At 36.1% G+C, this 17,865-nt stretch overlaps 2 protein-coding genes across 8 annotated transcripts; both read right to left on the reverse strand.

Annotated features, from left to right (window-relative positions):
• Positions 1-2,071: 2,071 nt before the first annotated feature.
• Positions 2,072-10,728, reverse strand: LOC145640349 (cyclin-dependent kinase G-2-like). 7 transcript variants are annotated; one of them, XR_014114953.1, is made up of 9 exons: positions 8,281-10,721; positions 7,679-7,814; positions 7,427-7,515; positions 7,126-7,237; positions 6,930-7,036; positions 6,650-6,828; positions 6,456-6,575; positions 6,192-6,263; positions 2,072-5,278 (listed from the first exon to the last, which is right to left on the reverse strand). XR_014114953.1 is itself a non-coding variant. In XM_081691644.1 (7 exons), the coding sequence occupies exons 2-7, from the start codon at positions 10,041-10,043 to the stop codon at positions 6,729-6,731; spliced, it is 2,307 nt and encodes a 768-aa protein (XP_081547770.1). In that variant the 5' UTR covers positions 10,044-10,121; positions 10,347-10,721; the 3' UTR covers positions 6,265-6,728. The 7 variants fall into 7 exon arrangements, 2 of the variants coding, with proteins under 2 accessions (XP_081547770.1, XP_081547788.1); XR_014114951.1 differs by having other exon boundaries at positions 2,102-2,427; positions 5,195-5,278; positions 6,456-6,828; XR_014114950.1 differs by having other exon boundaries at positions 2,075-5,320; positions 6,456-6,828.
• A 2,153-nt stretch (positions 10,729-12,881) lies between these two features.
• Positions 12,882-15,983, reverse strand: LOC145634181 (uncharacterized). The gene is made up of 3 exons (XM_081685633.1): positions 14,431-15,983; positions 14,249-14,330; positions 12,882-13,511 (listed from the first exon to the last, which is right to left on the reverse strand). Exons 1-3 carry the CDS (start codon positions 15,168-15,170, stop codon positions 13,299-13,301), a joined length of 1,035 nt encoding a protein of 344 aa, XP_081541759.1. The 5' UTR covers positions 15,171-15,983; the 3' UTR covers positions 12,882-13,298.
• Positions 15,984-17,865: the final 1,882 nt, after the last annotated feature.

A 17,865-nucleotide genomic window follows, 5' to 3' on the forward strand; every position in this document is an offset into this window, starting at 1 on the left:
AGAAGCAACAATGGCATATAAGATGCCTTAGTGTTTAACAGTTGGGGCACGCAATTCCGTGAATGACTCCAAAAACAGTAGTAGAAATTGATTAAACTACAACAGTTGAAAACTATGTCAGATGAGGTGAGAGAGATCAAGATCTTAAGTTAGTTTAAGGTAAAGTTATATATATTTTGATCTTTATAACTCTACCTCAAACTGACTTAAGATCTTGATCACTAAAACTGACTTAAGGATCATGTGGAGAGTTTATTAATGTTTCCAAAGTCATTAGAGTTCATACAAATTTTACGCAATTTGTTAATTCACAAATAAGTTTTACATAAATTTTTAATGATAACCAAATGACCAGGGTTCAATATCTATTGGAATCTTTTTTTGCTTTTTACTCTTTTACCTAAAAATTGAGGCCCAATTTATGAAACTTGAACATGGCCCCAAAATGGTAGTCATTTCTAGCACCACCCCTACATATGCAATGGAGTGTTGATTTCTAATTGAACGACTAAACTTAAAATGTAAATTTTCACAATCCTGATACTCCTTTCATAACATGCCAAAATTAATTTACTTCCTCCGTTTCAAATTATCTACTATACTTTCAATTTTTGGATGTTTCAAAATACCTATGACACTTTTATTTTTACGCGTTTCCATCAATAAAATGCATTGGGACCCACCCACACCTACCCTTACTCTCACTTAGACTTGGCAAAGTTGGTCCGAATCCGAAATACCCTGATCTGTGGTCCGATCTGGATCCGAAAAGGGATGGTCCGAATTTGAACAATCCGAAAATGGTCCAATCCAATATTAAACCGATCCGAAAAAATCCGATCCAACGACAACCAAATCCCGAAATCATGGGTTTCGATACGATCCGAACTATAACAGTGACCCGATTTTCCCTTGAAATAAAATTGTTAGCTTTACACTTTTAAAAAAAAAAAAAGGTGTTTCTACATAGTTTCCCTTAGGTTTTGCGTTTTCTATGTTGTACCCTCCTAGATCTAAAATTGTAATTTCCCTTAGGTTTTGCGTTTTCTATGTTGTACCCTCCTAGATCTAAAATTGTAATCAATGCCTCGACATTTTCTAGAAGGTAAGCACTTCTCCACTTATACAAAATCCAACCTCCTAGTGTTTCCCATATCGATGCTCATTTTCTTTCCAATATTGCAAAATGTCAAGCTTTGCTGTGCGCTCTAGTTTAGCATCCTCTAAGTAACACCCAACTTTGACTTCAAAGTGAAAGAAGTTGTAACTACTTGATCATCAAAATTCTAGGAAAATAATTGATGAAAGTATAAGTACAAAATGCAGCTAAATTTTTCTATACAAGGTCGAATCAAGTCAATCAACTAAGCTAAACATGTTAATAATAGCATGTGTATGCAATTACCTCAGTGGAAGACTAACAGAAAGAATCAAAAAAATAAATAACAGAAGCAGAACTCACAGCAAAGTAATTTCGAAATGATGTGCTTGTAGTGTTGCTGGCTGTTGGTATCGATGTATCATAATCTTTGTAAAATCTCTCAAACTTGAATAGGATATCAGAAATTCTCTAAGAACAGGTAACTTGCAGCGCGGATCAGGGATTACAGCAAATGCAAATAACATGCCATAGTTATCGACTCATCGTCTTCTGAATTGAACTAATACTTTTCAATTTGTACATTTCTAGTTATTTGGCTTATATTAATTAAACCTATTGGCCCAATGGATTCTTGATAGATTTATCCTTCATTTCATGGATCTTACGCGGAGTATGAAAAATAATACCAAAAACTAATGAATATCATTTTATGTAAAAATTAAATTAGTGATAACAATGTGTGAAATTGTAAACTAATGAATATTATTTTATGTAAAAATTAAATTAGTGATAACATGTACTAGCATGGACAATCATTGTTTAACTATTTTGAAGTATTATACTCGTACTTCGTAGTATTTTTTTTTTTACCCAAGTACTAATAAATCAATGATAAAATTGTTGATAACTAATTACATATGCATTATATATATATACTACGTATATATAGAATTGGTGAATAATAGGAACTGAGAACTTATCTTGGCTCTCTTCTACAGTTTCTCTATTTTCCTTTCAAATGCTCTCTCATGCGATTTCATCTTTTCAATTTCGCACATTTAAATAATAATTGCATGATCAGTAATACAATAATTACGCATGTAACACCTCAGCTAAAATGTTGAGAAAACTTAAACGCTTAAACTTCACTTAAATGTACAATCGATCACATTCATGCAATTTCCATTCAATCTATGACACTTCATGATTCTGACACACCAATTAACATCCTTCTCTAAATGCTTCTAGTACATCCAACAAGGGTAATTTTCCTAGTCTTCCAGGTAGTTTCGCAAGATCATCAAGTCTGCATTGACATTAGAATTCTGATATATTGGGTTAACGAGAAAACTAGACATGTAAAGCATACTTTCACTCTCCGATGAGAGCGTGCGAATGATGAAAATCGACTCAACTGTAAAATACACTTCCTGTTGACACAAATTGAAATCCTTGCCAAATAATTTGTTCCCCACTTCACTGATGTAGGCCTTAATCTATGACGCACAATTTGAAATCCTTGCCATTTGATCGTCACCTGCCCGTCTTCCATCATTTATTTATACAGAAAATATCTAATGAACCTGGGCTCTTAAACCAATTGTGCAAGGAGTGTGGCAACCAAATTACACAAACAAGCCACCATAAAATACGACGATTAAAAAAAAAATCAATACCATAACAAATTAACAGCACACGAAAGCTTCACATGAAAACAAAATCAAGGCACCAAGAACCCATCCCTTGGCTCACTTCAACTAAAACCTCTTCAAACCGACTAAAAAAATTACATTCTGGAATGAAAACAATAACTAGACATAGTTGATATTGCTTAACAAAAAACAATTCAGCTGATGATGCATGGTGGTTTATTACCCTTTCTATATGTTCCACCATGGTCTGTAGCATATAACTGCTAAGTACCCAGATCATAAAGCACTACTATTTTCAACGAATAATATTTAATCTAGCAAAAAAAAACACAATGAATATCAATAGACACCAGGGAATTTACCCTTGTGTATATGTTAAGCTTAACAACACAGCCAAGCATTGAGGAGCAAACAACAAACAAAAACACCCGTTCCGTATAGTTCATAAAAAATATTGAAAAAATTGTACAACCATAGCAACAAACAAAATGGTATAAAGATTCCATCAGATAAAGAATGACGATCCATACCAGTAAAAACTCACAGATAAGATACCTATTGAGAAGAAACAAACCGCACAATAACGAAAGCCAGCCAGTAGAAAATCATCACATATGAGGAGGGAAATAACCCACCGACCAATTTAAGCATTGTGAATAGATGTAAGGATGATTTATAAATAAACAAGCAGGTGAAAGTGTGAAACGATAACAAAATCACAAACATAACTTTGCTAGATATTTTATTTGCTGAACTCATGAAGCAAGACAGCATAGCCCATGCAATTATGCAGCAACCAAAGAACAGAGGAATCACAGGTCACATTTTCACCTTCTCACTATCAGAGATGGATAGAAGACTTACATTGACCAACTAAGCCAAAGGATACCATAGCACAATCCACTAATTAATGCTGGGCGAAGAGAAACAGTGGCAGGGTTCTTATATATTTTTATTAAATTTTATTTTTTTTTTTGAGAGAGAGGACGGGCAGTCGGGCAATTATTATAGCATACTAATCTCCGCTAAGTCTAAGATACTATACCGAAACGTACCAATATAATCGAGTTCTGAACTACTACCGGTATCCCATCTAATATTACACGCCCTTCTAACATGCAAAATTATAAAGAAAACGAAACATAGCCATCATATCTAATAAAAGAACCCTGTTGTCCATCACAGGGTTCCTATATACAGCAAGAAAGATGGGCTAATTTCAAGGAGACCATACTGCTTCACAGTTAATGACACTATAACTGAAGAACAATCCTGGATGAAACAGAATATAAATGGACAATGACAAATGCAGACCAAATAAAATACACCCAACTCCATTGAGTTGAAATAAAAGCAAGTAGACAAGTCTAGGGTTTATACATCTTAGCAAACACAGAAAACTCATTGTGAGCTAGGCAATTTCAGATAAGTAATTTGGATCAGGGGGTCTTTGACTTGTATTGGTTTTTATTTCTCTGTAGAATAGTATCTCCCTTTAGATTTCTCAAGGCTTTCCATGCTACATACACCGAAAGGGCAAAGTAGCATGGAGATGGGGGACAAAAATACCACTAACCAACTGAAATAATGTAAATAACCTGTAACAATCTTCCAAATCCTAGTCCAAAAATAGCTCCACCAATGGTTTAATAAATACCAGTACATACTTGCACCATCAATATATAGTTGTATACAGAAGACTCCTCATATCAACTCACCAGAGCTGTCTTACTACATTTAAACAAAGAAGACTTACAAGGACAGCAGCCCAGATTCCAATATCAAGTCGGTATTAACAAGACACAAAAATTTCACACAGAGGTGAGGTGCCATATCACATAAATCAACCACATACAGCTAACAGTGGAGGGCTACATCTCACACAGGAATTTAGCTTTAATGCTTAAGGCGACAACTGACTCACAGTAGTTTTTCAATAGTCCTCGAAAGTACTAGCAACTAATTAGGCTTTGTATCTACAACTGAAATAAGGTGTACATTTCTGAATCATTCTGACTTGATCTGGTCTAGTCTAATCTCCTAATCTGACTGACCTTTGAATGTACTTTGCCACCGGATTAAAGGAAAAATATCTCAAGTGAGGTCTTGTTAGAAACTCCTCAAAGTGCATTTTCTGAATATCTAATTTTCATAATTTTTACAAATATGCAATAAAAGACCTTTTGTAAGAAAAAAGTAAAAATATTTGGTCAGGCCTAGTCTTGATTTTTCTGGTAAGGTGTGATCTAGCTTGATATTAACAAGATTAGGTAATAACCTCTTGTAATAAGGTTGGAGGGCAGAACATTAATTAGCATTTTCTCAAGAAATCTCATAACCTTAGCAGAATTAATACTTCTTAAATATTATCTCCAAAGATGTTAAACAAAAGTTACCCAAGAGAGAAATTATAAATGGAAACATGAGAGTTGTAAGGTACCTCTAAATGGTCTCGAGCTATACATTTTGTGATGAACCAAAATACAATTGGGATTTCTACCTCCTCAACCTGCTGGCTTTAGTACTGCAGTGACATTCGCAGAGAAAAGTCATCAAAGTTCAGGAGCTGTCATGAATTTATTATGCAACAAGTTAATGGAAAAGCATATCAAGACTTCCACTAGAATTGACAGCAAAAGACAAACAAAGAAGAAAATTAGCAGCACAGGTAAAAAGAAACTTTGGCAATTTGAGGCATACAGGCACTTGGACAAATAAGAAACTTGCAAGGCAATCTCTTCTGATCACATATAGTACTTATGCAAAACAAATCCCAAACTTTGGAACACCAACTGACTTCTGCTGCAAAGGACCGCATGAACCAACTTCTTGCATTTTCAAGGAACAAAATGCCAACAAACATTGGCATTGGAGGAAAGAGCCTGATCAATATATATATTTATCCTACAGCTAGAATTTCATTCATGACATGAACTAGGTCAGCTTCGGTTGACAAGTTACAGCAGATTTGATATGCTCTTTATCCTCAAAATTTATAACAATTTAGTCAATAATTCCAACAAAACAATAACACTATGAATTTCTAAATCAACCACTACAGAGCTGAAAAAGAAGTGTCAAGTTCTCATTCATCTGTGAAGGGGGCCGGCTAAGCTTTGTACAGGGCCAGAAAATGGCTTATCCAGACTAAAGAATTTACATAAGAACATACTACAGAGTTACAAAAGGCCCATGGCACCCTCAAAATACATATGATTGCTCCCCTGAAATATTCACTGCCATACAGCACAAACATAATTGCATAATAAATATGTCCACACAACACAAGAGAACAGGACCAGACCCCCAGAAATACAGATGAATTAATCCCCAAATAAGGTACACCAGTATGCACGTTTACAAACAAATGTGCTTTAGCAAGAAGTATCCACACAAGCACCTTTTCTCTATTTTAGATATACTAGATAGCACATTACCTTTTTTCTAATTTGTAAAACGCTCGTCAATGAAAAGCAAAGAACGTTCCCTCCGCTTTACACCAACCACCTCTTGCAAACACAATTCCAATATTAAATTATGCAGAAAAAGAAATTTGTGACAAATCCATAGTAGTTTGGTCATTAAAACCAAAATCTAAAAGAAATGTTTACAATGTTCCAAATCAAAAATTCAAATTACTTTACATATACATGATTCAGCTGAATTTCATCTTTCTAAAAAGTAAAGCCATTATGCCACACCTTATGATGCAAGCACTGCTGTGATGCATCCTATCACCAAAGCTGGAAGATAACATGACTGCTACAGATCTTGTGGCATAGGCAAAAAATATATCCCTCCAGTCGTTTCATCAAACATGCCTGCTAAAAAACAGCATGAATGACAATCTGACAAGCCTTTCTTTAGCAAGTTGTGTTGAATCCATCTCCCTCACCTCATGCATGTCCCATTTGTTGGCATTGGCAAAAATCATGGAGCATAAAAATCTCAGGTCTACAGTAGGGCCTATGTTACTACCCAAACAAACCGCCAGTTCCCAATTCTGCTTGCTGCAATTCCTTCCTGCGCTGCTCTTCCAAGGGATCAGGACTCTTCAGAACCCTGCGCACTCGCCTGCCAGTCCCATAACATAGATATTAAAAATAGAAAAACACCAAAATAACAGCCAATAAATGAGCAAAAGGGAAGAAATGCAATTCCAAAAATCATGATACCTGTCTTGCGCATGTTGAGCAGGAAACGTAGGCATAAATTCCTTTGACTTGGGAAGAGGAACTTCATGAAACCATTCATGGTTTAGAGCAGCATCCGCTGTGATACGCTGCAGCCAATAGAGAAGTGCAGTCAGATATTGTTACGACACACCAAGCAAGAGAGTAATGTTTTATTACTTCCTATAATGACAAATACCTTTTCAGGATCATAAGTTAAAAGTCTGTTCAACAAATCAAATCCAGCATCAGAGAGGACAGGAGATCCGGTAAATGACGTGGCTGGAAATTTCTTGCGCAACTGGTTATACCTGAAAAGGACAGTTGAATAGTTATTCATTACAAAAGTATGTGCCCTTGTCACTACAAGTGTACCAATGAGGCCAGATAGCCAGACCAGAATCACCCAAAGCTGGAAGCCTGGGAAAAGAGCGCAAAGAATAAGAAAACCTTGAAGCAAAGGTAAACACGTCTTAAGTGATAGTTTACGAAGAACTTACTGGTGCTTCACGAAATTGACCTTCACTCCAGGCAACTTGGAAAAACCACGCCAGATTGTCTCATTTGGTGTGCCAAGGATCCTGAATATCTGCCAATAGAAAAGAGGAATATCAATAACTAGATAAGTGTCAAAAAGAAAAATAAAGCAGTAATTCCTATTTCCTAGGCATCCTAGCTATACAAATTCTACACTCATCTGAATCAAAAGCAGACCAAATTCTGAAGTACATACATTCAACAAATGGATGTACCTTGTCAAGTTGATCGAATTCCGATTTTCCATTAAAAAGAGGCTCCTTTGACAAGAGCTCAGCCATAATGCAACCGAGTGACCACATATCAATGGCTGTTGAATACTCCTTTGCACCCAACAGAAGCTCCGGTGACCTACCAACGAAAAGAGAGGAACAAATGAGATTTTAACCCCCACCATAAGCACATTATCAATGGCCATGGAAGATCTAAACCTTACAAACTTTACAAAACTACTAACTGAGAATGATCAAACAGCACATAAGTTAATTAGACAGAAACTCAGAGTAACAACTAAAAGCAACGATGCTCTGAACAGCAGCTACCAGATAACAAAAAATGAGATACTCGTATGTAAGTCATACACAAGAATCCAGAAGCAGAACAACCGAGAAGCATTACTGCATAAGCCATAATATATGTTCTTGAAATATAATAGTTTACTAAATTTGAAATCGTAGAAGAGAGAGGGATATAGAGGATAAGTCCACCAAAACAATATAGAAAGAACAAGCATAGAAAAGAGATTCTCCACTATAATTAAATAAAAAGGAAAAGAATCAACAGTCTTACATACAAGAATTAGAATTTTGCTGCTCACCTGTACCAAAGTGTGACAACCAAATGAGTATATGGCTTCAATGGACTCCCATATTGACGAGCCAATCCAAAGTCACATATCTTCAACTCACCCTGGTTGTTCATAAGCAAATTTGATGTCTTTAAATCACGATGAAGGACCCAATTATCATGAAGATACTTTATACCATCTAATAACTGAAGCATGAGGCATTTAACTTCACTCTGACTAAATGGCTGTTTCATGGTCTCCATAAGCGCTTTAAGATCATGCTCCATGTATTCCATAACCATAAAGATACTATCAAGGTTGCTTCCAACAACTACTTCCTTGACATCAACAATGGACGGGTGGTGCAGTGACAAAAGAATGTTAATTTCCCTCAGAGAAGTCAATGGAAAGCCCTCCCTTTCCTTCTCCATCTTTACCTTTTTCAAAGCTACAATTTCTCCAGTCTTCTTATCTTTAGCTCTGTAAACTACACCATAAGTTCCTTCGTCTATCTTATTCAGTCTTTCAAACTCATCCACACTCCTACAACCCTGAAGCATATTCACTGTTCTTTTAGGAGCAACTGGAGGTTCAGGTGTTTCACGAGAATAATCTTCATCATCGGAGTCAGCTCTTATGGGGCTTAGGCTAGAGTCAGTGTCATTGTATCTATCATCTACCTCAATATTATCCTCCCTATCTTTATTATTTTGAAGATCACGATCTCCAGTGGAAGGTCTACTTTGCATGCTTCCATCAGAATCTGATAATCTTCCCTTAGCTACGTCAGAAACCTCTCTTGCACCATCTCCAGCATCTGGACTAGATGACTTCCTGCTCTTCCTAGTATCTAGATACTCAGAGGAAGGCATCTTCTTCCTCTTTTTCCGCATTATATCATCATCTGAAATCTCACCTTCATCGGCCGGAGAATTAGCATTACCTGCCCACCTAGAGGCTGATATGTGCCTGGTGGGAATGTAATCCTCATCATCTACCTGCTCAGCCCCTTTGCCATTCCCCCACTGTGTCTCCTGATATGGTGAAGAACGATGATTTGCAGGAGACTCAGATACATTATCATCATACAAACGATCCTGTTCCACAGAGGGATCAACAAGAGAAACTTCAACGTCTTCATGTGGTTCATCACTTTTAACAGGAGATACCTCCTTACTCTCTACACGCATCGTGGCAGGAGACTGCTGGTATGATTTCCGAACAGGCTGAGGAGGAAGGGAAGCAGTAGTGGATACAGATCTACTTCTTGATGCATCTGTAGCACCCTTGTCATCTCTATCCCATACAATAGGAGAAAACTTTCTTTTCTTAGTAGCCAGAGGAGAGGAATGAGCCCCATTATCCATCTTCGACACTTCATTATCCTTTCCAAACCGTGATTCTGAATCGACAGCACTCTCAGACCCATCCTCACTAGACAATTCACCAGGCTCACGATCCGTAATCCTCGCTGAATTCCCACATCTCCTAGGCCCTCCTCCCCCTCCCCCTCCACCACCACCACCAACCCCACTTCCCCCTGAATCACTTTTACTCGAAGACGAGCGATAATCACCGCCGTTAGCAAAGTCCCTTTCCCTAATATCTCTCTGTCTAACCCTAGCTCTACTGTCTCTACCCCTTATTATCTCCCGATCCCTAACCTGATTACCATTCCTAATTTTATCATATTCACTTTTTGAATAAGCTATATCTCGCCTCGCGGTATCATAATCCGAGCTGCGTTCCTTATATTCAGTTTCGTGGTACCCCCCATTCCTTCCAGCAGCCATAAATTCAAGCAAAGAAACCCCTTTACTCGGAAAACAATTTCAATTACACCCTAATCCTCAATAACCCTAATTATATACCTTCAGCCGACCAGCAATTCAAAGGCGAATACACAAAGAAACAATTTTTTAATTTTTTTTGTGTTTTAGATGAACATAACCAAATTGAACTTCCTAAAACAAAAACCCTAGAAATCAAAATTTACACCAACTTGCACTCACACAGATCTGAGAAAATAAATCGAAACTCAACACAGAAAACAAAGAAACACAAAAAAAAAGGAGCAATTAATAGCAAAGGCGGACCTTTATCAGCAAAATCGCCAGCTCCGAAGCTTGAAAACTCGTTCGTCGAGCAATGAATTCAAATGAATACCAAAAAGTGCGAAATTTCTGTTTAACAAAAACAAAACCCTAGAAATCGAAATTGAGGAAATAGAAACCCTAGGAAAAATTCATCAAAATACGGAAATCGAAGAAGAGAGAGAGAGTGGAAGAGTGACGAAGAAATTAAGGGTTTGCCGGAGGAGGAGAGAGAAAAAGGGGGAAGATAGAATGATGTAGAGAGAGAAGGAGATAATTGGGGGAGAAGAAAAGCGAAGGAAGTCACCGTAAAGTGTGAGACGACGCTTCTTCGGTGAAAGTGTGATTGGCTTTGCCAATTGCCACCCAACCTTACCTTATTCAAAAGGAATATGGATCGATGGATGAATCCTCCAATTATTGCTACCGTTCTATTTTCTTAAGTTTTATTTTGCGGGTTTTCTATAATAATCCCAACTATTGTACTCGTACTCATATTAAACTATTGATATTATTAACTATTTTTCGGGTTTTGACACTATTACAAGTGAGGACGTTGATATTTGGAGGTGGGGATTGCTTACCTAGCACGATTAGCCGTATTTTGAGCACCTGACATACTAAATTGAAAAAAAAAAAAAAAAAAAAAAAAAAAAAAGGTTAAAGTTAAGGTCTGGTCAAGACAAAACTCCCTACCTAAGATTATAATACCTTTGTTTCTTATTTTGTGCAATTATTGTCAAAAATGAATGTTACAAATTATGTACAACAAACAAAAAAGTTTCCTATTCCTCAAACAAAAAAAAAAGTTTCCTTTTATAGTAACTTTTCTTGAGTAAATTTATTAATAAACTCTTATTCCAATTCTATTAACACATTAAATCACACGTTATTAACTTATTGACCTAACTAAATCACCCTCAATAAAACCTTGATTGTTTCCTCATCAAATCGGGTCAATGCTACTTCCTTCTCCCCTATAAAGTCGTCATCGCACACCCCTCCTCATTAAGGAGTCACCCCGTAACAATTGGAGGCTCACATGTCATCGCCAGCTAGCGCTCTCTCTCTCTCTCTTAACACTATTAAAACTTAAGGTTGATGTTTTTATGATCAAATTGGACCAAAAAAATCTTTTCTTTTTCATATTCTTAGGCATGTAGTGGTGGTTCAAGGAAAGGGAGGGCAGGTGGTGGTGGTTGACTATGTGGACATTAGTGGGGGTGGGGTGGGTGTTGTTTGTGGTTGCATGGGATGGATGTTCATAGTGACAACTAGGTGTTGGTGGTTGTTGACTGAATGGGGTGGGTCTTTGTGGTGGTAGGAGACGAAAAAAAATGGAAAAAAAAAAATCATGTGACATGATAAAGACTAAGAGAATTTATTAGTTAAAAAGAAATGTGATGCATTTAAAATAAAATTATATTAAAAAAAAAAAAAGTAAAGTACATATAGACATAAAGTTTGTTTAAATATTGTTAGCAAGATCAAGATTTATAAACAAGCCTTATAACCTTTACATGTTTTGAAATTCAACAAAAGTCTTTTAGAACCCTAATCATGCTCAAGTATGAGTAGCATGCTTCTAGTTCACATAGCGACAAACACTCCCTTTTCTCCCCTTGTCTTTACACGTTCCCTAGCCAGCTTCCTATATTCACACATCCACACACTATCTCTTTCCTCTGACTATCTAACAAGTAACAACATATAAGTCATACCAATGTTCAAGTTCCACTATTGGACTCAAATACAAACCAATATTATGCATTTATATTAACCAACTAAACCAGCTAATGCAACCTTCCATCAACTAGTACAAAAAGTCTACAAACAAAGCATACAACCAACTAGTCATACCATTTAATGCTTTATGTATTATTAGAATATACTCTGTAGTACAATTGCAAGAAAGGGAGCTAATTTTAGTAGCTTTTGGACAAAGGCCCAATTCCAAGTTTTTAGAAACTAGAGGATTAAGCATATAGCAACAAGCTTAATGAATACTAGTAACTCTTTATCAAACAGCCAAATTAGCATTTTTAAGGAGCCAAATGTCATGTGCTAACAGTTTCCCCAAGGTCGTGGCACAACAAGTCCTATACGAGGCAATCTCCCATGCTTCTGTACCTTACTAATGCATGTGTTTGTGATACATGGTTAGTGTCATTGCGTGTTGTTTCCTCTAGTAATTACTCCGTAGCTTATTGTGACTTGGATCAAGCCTCGGGAATTCAGGCACCAACGCGTGATTAGCATTTGTCCAATGACACAACCGATGGATAGTCTAAAAGACTAAGAACAACTAATCCACTTATTAGGATTTCACTTGATAAATATGGTACTCTGGAACAAACTTTGTTTGAGTTGTCCATCTTTAAAAAGTCCAAGTGAAGCGAAATCTTAATCTAACTTCCCCCAATTTGCACTAACATGTCAAAATCAATGCATATATGATACACCCCAAGAGTACTCAAAACAGTGCAATATGGCACACATGCATAAAAAACCTCCAGTCCAAATGTATGTAATGCTGTCTATTATTTGGTCAAAACCTGAAACTAGTTTTAATAATAGAGGAACTCATTTTACTCATACAGGCCAAGCTTAAACTATATGTGGGTTCGGAACAAATTGGCGCATATTGCTGCAACAACCAAAGGGGGTGGGGAATAATCCTAGACTCCTAGTTACATTCAAGCACCAGTTCATAGTTCTACATTTCGTCACCATGGCATCTGCAAATCTGCAATGTTAAAATCTGATATTCTGATCCATGGATAAGGTTGTTGCCTTGCATGCAAAACTCATCTTCCTTTACTTTCAGGATTGATCAACATTTCAAGGGTGTCACTGTCACATGAAAAAACTGAAACGAAAAAGGTGCAAAAGCTTAATAATAATGCAACAAACGTTAAGACCGGTATCTAGATACAATTATGTTGAGGAAGTTTACTACTGCCAGCACAAAGAAGGCAACTTAAAGGAGAATGTAGACGGCAAATGACCCATTCTTCTGATATAATCTGCTTTCTCTGATGTCTTGACGGCTTTCTCATTCAATTTAGCCTCTGCATTAGCACGCTTCTCTTCAGCGATTCTTCGAGCTGCAGCAAGTTTATTGGCATACTTCTCCTGTGCTCTAGCTTTCAATCTCTCTGCTTTCACCTATGACAGCAATATAAAATTCAGTGATCCTCTTAGTGCCAAAGTAATTCATATGCACAAACATGTGGAAGAAAATTGCTTCTTAAGCTGTCTACTTATTTCATAAGCCATAAGCCTTATCTTTTATAGATATAGGAGCATATTCCAATTTCAGTTGATCAATCAATCTGATACTATTCATCACAAATGATGCAGAAAATTGAATTAGGATATATAACATTGAAGCAGCTATATGCCTTTATGTATCACAGTATCAGGTAATAAACCAGTAGAACAACAATACATAACGTGAGGGGCTTCTCAGTTTTGGCCTGTAAGCTACTATAAGCTGTGATGCCAGAGTTTTGCGTGTGAGGACAAATGAAGTAAAGGCACACAGTGCATATAATTTAGGCTAGCAACTCCACTAGATGCCACTATTACAAGCTCGTTGAATCAATTTTAGTCTTATTCACCGTGAAGACTAATCAGCTGTGAAGAGTTGAAGATCAACAACAGCAGAAGCACTAAGATGTATTCCCGGTGTCAGCAGTTCACAATTTCACATTATTCTGACCTCTCCCAGTCAATGATGTAACATGATGTATCTGATTACCCTCTATGGTAGTTGCTCTATATCCATTATCACCCTCGTCATCACTCTTGTAACTTGCAAGTACACAACTTTGGACAGATGGACTATACAAGTACTACTATTTGATATAAGAAGTTCAAAGCATCTTAGATGAGTAGATTACCTCTAATTTCTTCATCTCCATTTCGGCTTTTCTCTTCTCGTGATTTTCCCAAGCTTGTATCTTCACTTCTTCACGTTTATACCTATAAACCAATCAATATGATAACAGTTAAACCCTTCTGTTTTTATCAGTGAATCAAATATCATAATGTAGTTCAAGGAAGATGTATTTAGAATGTTCACCTGGCCATATATTTGGCACGCTCTGCTTCATCCCAAGCCAATGCTCGAGTTTCTAAAGGACTAATCTTCTTAACAAGTTCCAAACCATTACTCTCCCCCATCTTATGACCATTATCTTCTTCCTCGCCATTAGACATTCTATAAGCACCATTATGTCTCCCAAGAGGAGATTGATAACTCTCGGTACCTAGAGCACCATGCTGGCACCTCATTGGGGTTGAACCCCCCGAAGAAATTGGACTGCGCGCAGCTGGTGTGGTAGCTCGTATAGGGGTGGCTGTCCTAGAAGGTTCTTGACTAGCTATTGGAGTCATCTCAGTCCCCATATCCCTCACACAAACTGATCTAACACCTAAACTAGCATTTCCCACCCCCTCATTAACTCTCCAAAAACCCTCTTCACAATCAACATTCTTGGTATGAACATTCTTCTCATTCTCTGCCTTCTCCACCTCTTCATCACCATCAACCGAATAACGGTGCTCTTGATGGGGAATGGGGGCAATCAACCTCGTATCATCGGCATTCGAGTTTCGAGGCCTATTAGCCTTGGAGGAATTCCTTTCTCCTCCCCTTGACAACCCAACTAACCATTTTTGTGCATCATCCCACTTTGAAGGTGTTGGTTTTCCTAAGGCGGTTCGAGACGGGTGGGAGGCTCTAGTAACCCCATTCCCTTTATGAAACTCAAATGTAATGCTTCCATTAGAGATCTCCTTATCCTCCATAGATCTCACCATCTCAATTTTTACCCTCAATCTAATGAAAAATCTTCACTCAAAAATAGCTAGTAGCCTAGTACTATAGTACTAGTACTCATACAACTGTACTATACTTTAATCAAACACCTTCCTTGCATATACTGTCAATTTATTACTAAGATCCACAGATTTCCAGTGCTGTTACTGAGTTTATTTGTCAGAAATTACACTTAATTTGTCACTCAGTACTCATTTAAAACTACTACAAAAATACCTAAACACCCTAAATAATGCAATAAAATCTGGGGAAAAAAAAAAAACATAAATCAACCCATGAACACCATAAAATTTTTCACAAAAACAAACAACCCCAAATCATCTGAATGACTAAAACATCATGTTTTCAACTCTTTTTTTTGTTTTAACCAAATATTTTTAAAAATGAACTTACCTCAAAAATTCATCTGGGTAGTTTACTTTCACTCTGAAAAAATCACAAAACCAACATTATAAACAATGAAGAAAATAAATTAATTAAAGAATGTAAAAATCATGAGAGGGGAAAATAAAAATATCAAGAAAAGATGAAATCTTGACAGAACAAATGAGTAAATGAAACAGTAGTATGACAGCAACCCATAAGTACAATCATAAAATTCCAACTGGGTTTTGAAAAGGAGAGCATAAATTTTTGGGAAATGCTATTTAGTTTTTTTTTTTTTTTTTCTTACAATTTTTCACAAAATAAAAAAATGGAAGTTGAGGTCATTCAGATCCAAAGAAATAAATTTAAAAAAAAAAATAAACTTGACAAAAATTTACAGGTACTTGCACGTTTGAGGGAAGGATTAAGCAACAGAGATAGTGTAAGTGTAAGTGTGTAACGGTTAAAAAACCATAGTATAAAAATATAAATGTAATTAATTATACTATAATATGGTTTTGTAGTACATAGAATATGGGCAGAAAATGACATGGGAAAGTGTGTAAATTTGTGATTATCGAGTAAACTGAGGAAGGGAGAGGGGGGCAAGTTAGCTTCCCTCACTTCGGAATCTAGGGAAGAGTTATTTGTTGTTACATCCACGTTAATTAACTTTTGATTTTACTATTGTTAGTATGTTTAGTGTGAATTGCTGTTATATGTGGGAGTCATGCATCTGAGTCAAATCTCAAGTTTGAAGGATGGTTGGTGACGATGGTTGTGGGTCGTGTTAGATCGGGTCTTGTGCTTTGGGGATAGCTAGACCTAATTTTTAGTCTGGCGATAAGCAATGTTTCATATAAGAGTTTTCAAAAAGGTCAGCTAGTTTACGACTTAAACCCACGTATCAGTACAATGAGCCATGTCATGTCTGCATGTCTAAATTAATTTTCATTGATTTAAAGCTTTAAAAGTGATTTAGCGTGTCGAATCATGTTGTACCTGCTTTTCCCAAATAAATGAGATAAACTACTCTTGACAGATAATGTTTATGTTGTGTATTTTTTCATGCCCACACGACATGGTTCAGTACCATCGTTAAAGTGTTTATGACTCAATGTCATCGTTAAAGTGTTTACTCGTAGTCTCGTAGGTAACACGTTGGTTGATGGTTATCTAATTTCATTGGAAAATTTGCAAATTGCAGTCATTTAAAGTTAGGAGCGCTGATATGATTGACTGAATTAAACTGAATGAAGTGAACTTATTGGAGCTGAACTAAACTGACCTGAACTGAATATTTTATGAGAGAATGAAATTAAGATAAGAACTGGACTGAACTGAGCTTATTGGAGCTGATTGAACTGAACTAAACTGGACTGAAAATAAGCCGAAGATAATTAATATTTTGCAAATTGCAGCCAAAAGTTGTTATAAATTGTAAGTTGCAACCTAATTTAATTTTTTATCGTTTTGCGTGTCGAAAATGGTTCGATTAAGGTTTTAACAACCATTTTATCACTTAAGGATCTAAATTGAGTTGGAAATTGGCAAAAAATTAACGTAAGTGCCTCATTTTTACAGCAAAAATAGTTGTCCACAAATCAATACATTTTTGTTACGCAAAACGAGGCACTTACGTTTTTTTTTTTTTTTTTTGTTGATTCCGAGCTCAATTCGGATCCTTAAGAACTAAAATGGCCCCAACAGCTTTAACCGAATAATTTTCTACACGCAACCGATGAAAAAGTTAATTGGGTTGCAATATTTATAAGAATTTTTGGGTTGCAATTTACATTTTTTATTAAAAATAACTGCAATTTACAAAATACAAGAGGCTGCACTTGACCAATTTCCCAATGTTGTTTGAATTCATATAAGTACAAGTATTATATAATTTATCAAAACATACAATTACAATGTTTTGAATAGTATAAATGTCAATTCATTATGAGTAATAAGAAAGAAATGTTTATAAAGTGATGTATTTCTTCCAGTTTTTTTTTAGTTGCAACCAATTAATTGGAGTGCATCTCAGCGCATATTTGCTATGCGTTTATAATGCATATAGGATGACAAAAATGTAAATTTGGCAAATTTTAGAATTAAAAATGAAAAAAAATGACTTTACAGTGGTACATTATAATGTGCCATTATGCCTGTATAATGTATCATTAAAGGATAAGTTGTCTTAAATCTTAATATTACTTTATATATACTATTATGTATGTAGTGGTATTTTTTACCATTCAATAGGTTAAATATTTTCCCTCAAAATACTTGTCACCTGTTACCTATTAAGCATGTAAT

Source organism: Chenopodium album, chromosome 1 (genome assembly GCF_948465745.1).
Source record: "Chenopodium album chromosome 1, dcCheAlbu1.1, whole genome shotgun sequence".
Taxonomy (NCBI): Eukaryota; Viridiplantae; Streptophyta; class Magnoliopsida; order Caryophyllales; family Amaranthaceae; genus Chenopodium; species Chenopodium album.

What these genes read in the sequence shown, in the direction of transcription:
- LOC145640349 (XM_081691644.1), bottom strand. Translation starts at nt 10,043, where the DNA reads ATGGCTGCTGGAAGGAATGGGGGGTACCACGAAACTGAATATAAGGAA. An exon ending in GTTGTCACACTTTGGTACAG is followed by an intron (nt 7,815 to 8,280) that starts GTGAGCAGCAAA and finishes TTTCGTTGGTAG; the next exon opens with GTCACCGGAGCTTCTGTTGG. An exon ending in TAACTTATGATCCTGAAAAG is followed by an intron (nt 7,037 to 7,125) that starts GTATTTGTCATT and finishes TATTGGCTGCAG; the next exon opens with CGTATCACAGCGGATGCTGC.
- LOC145634181 (XM_081685633.1), bottom strand. Translation starts at nt 15,170, where the DNA reads ATGGTGAGATCTATGGAGGATAAGGAGATCTCTAATGGAAGCATTACA. An exon ending in CGTGCCAAATATATGGCCAG is followed by an intron (nt 14,331 to 14,430) that starts GTGAACATTCTA and finishes ATTGGTTTATAG; the next exon opens with GTATAAACGTGAAGAAGTGA. An exon ending in TGGAGATGAAGAAATTAGAG is followed by an intron (nt 13,512 to 14,248) that starts GTAATCTACTCA and finishes TTGCTGTCATAG; the next exon opens with GTGAAAGCAGAGAGATTGAA.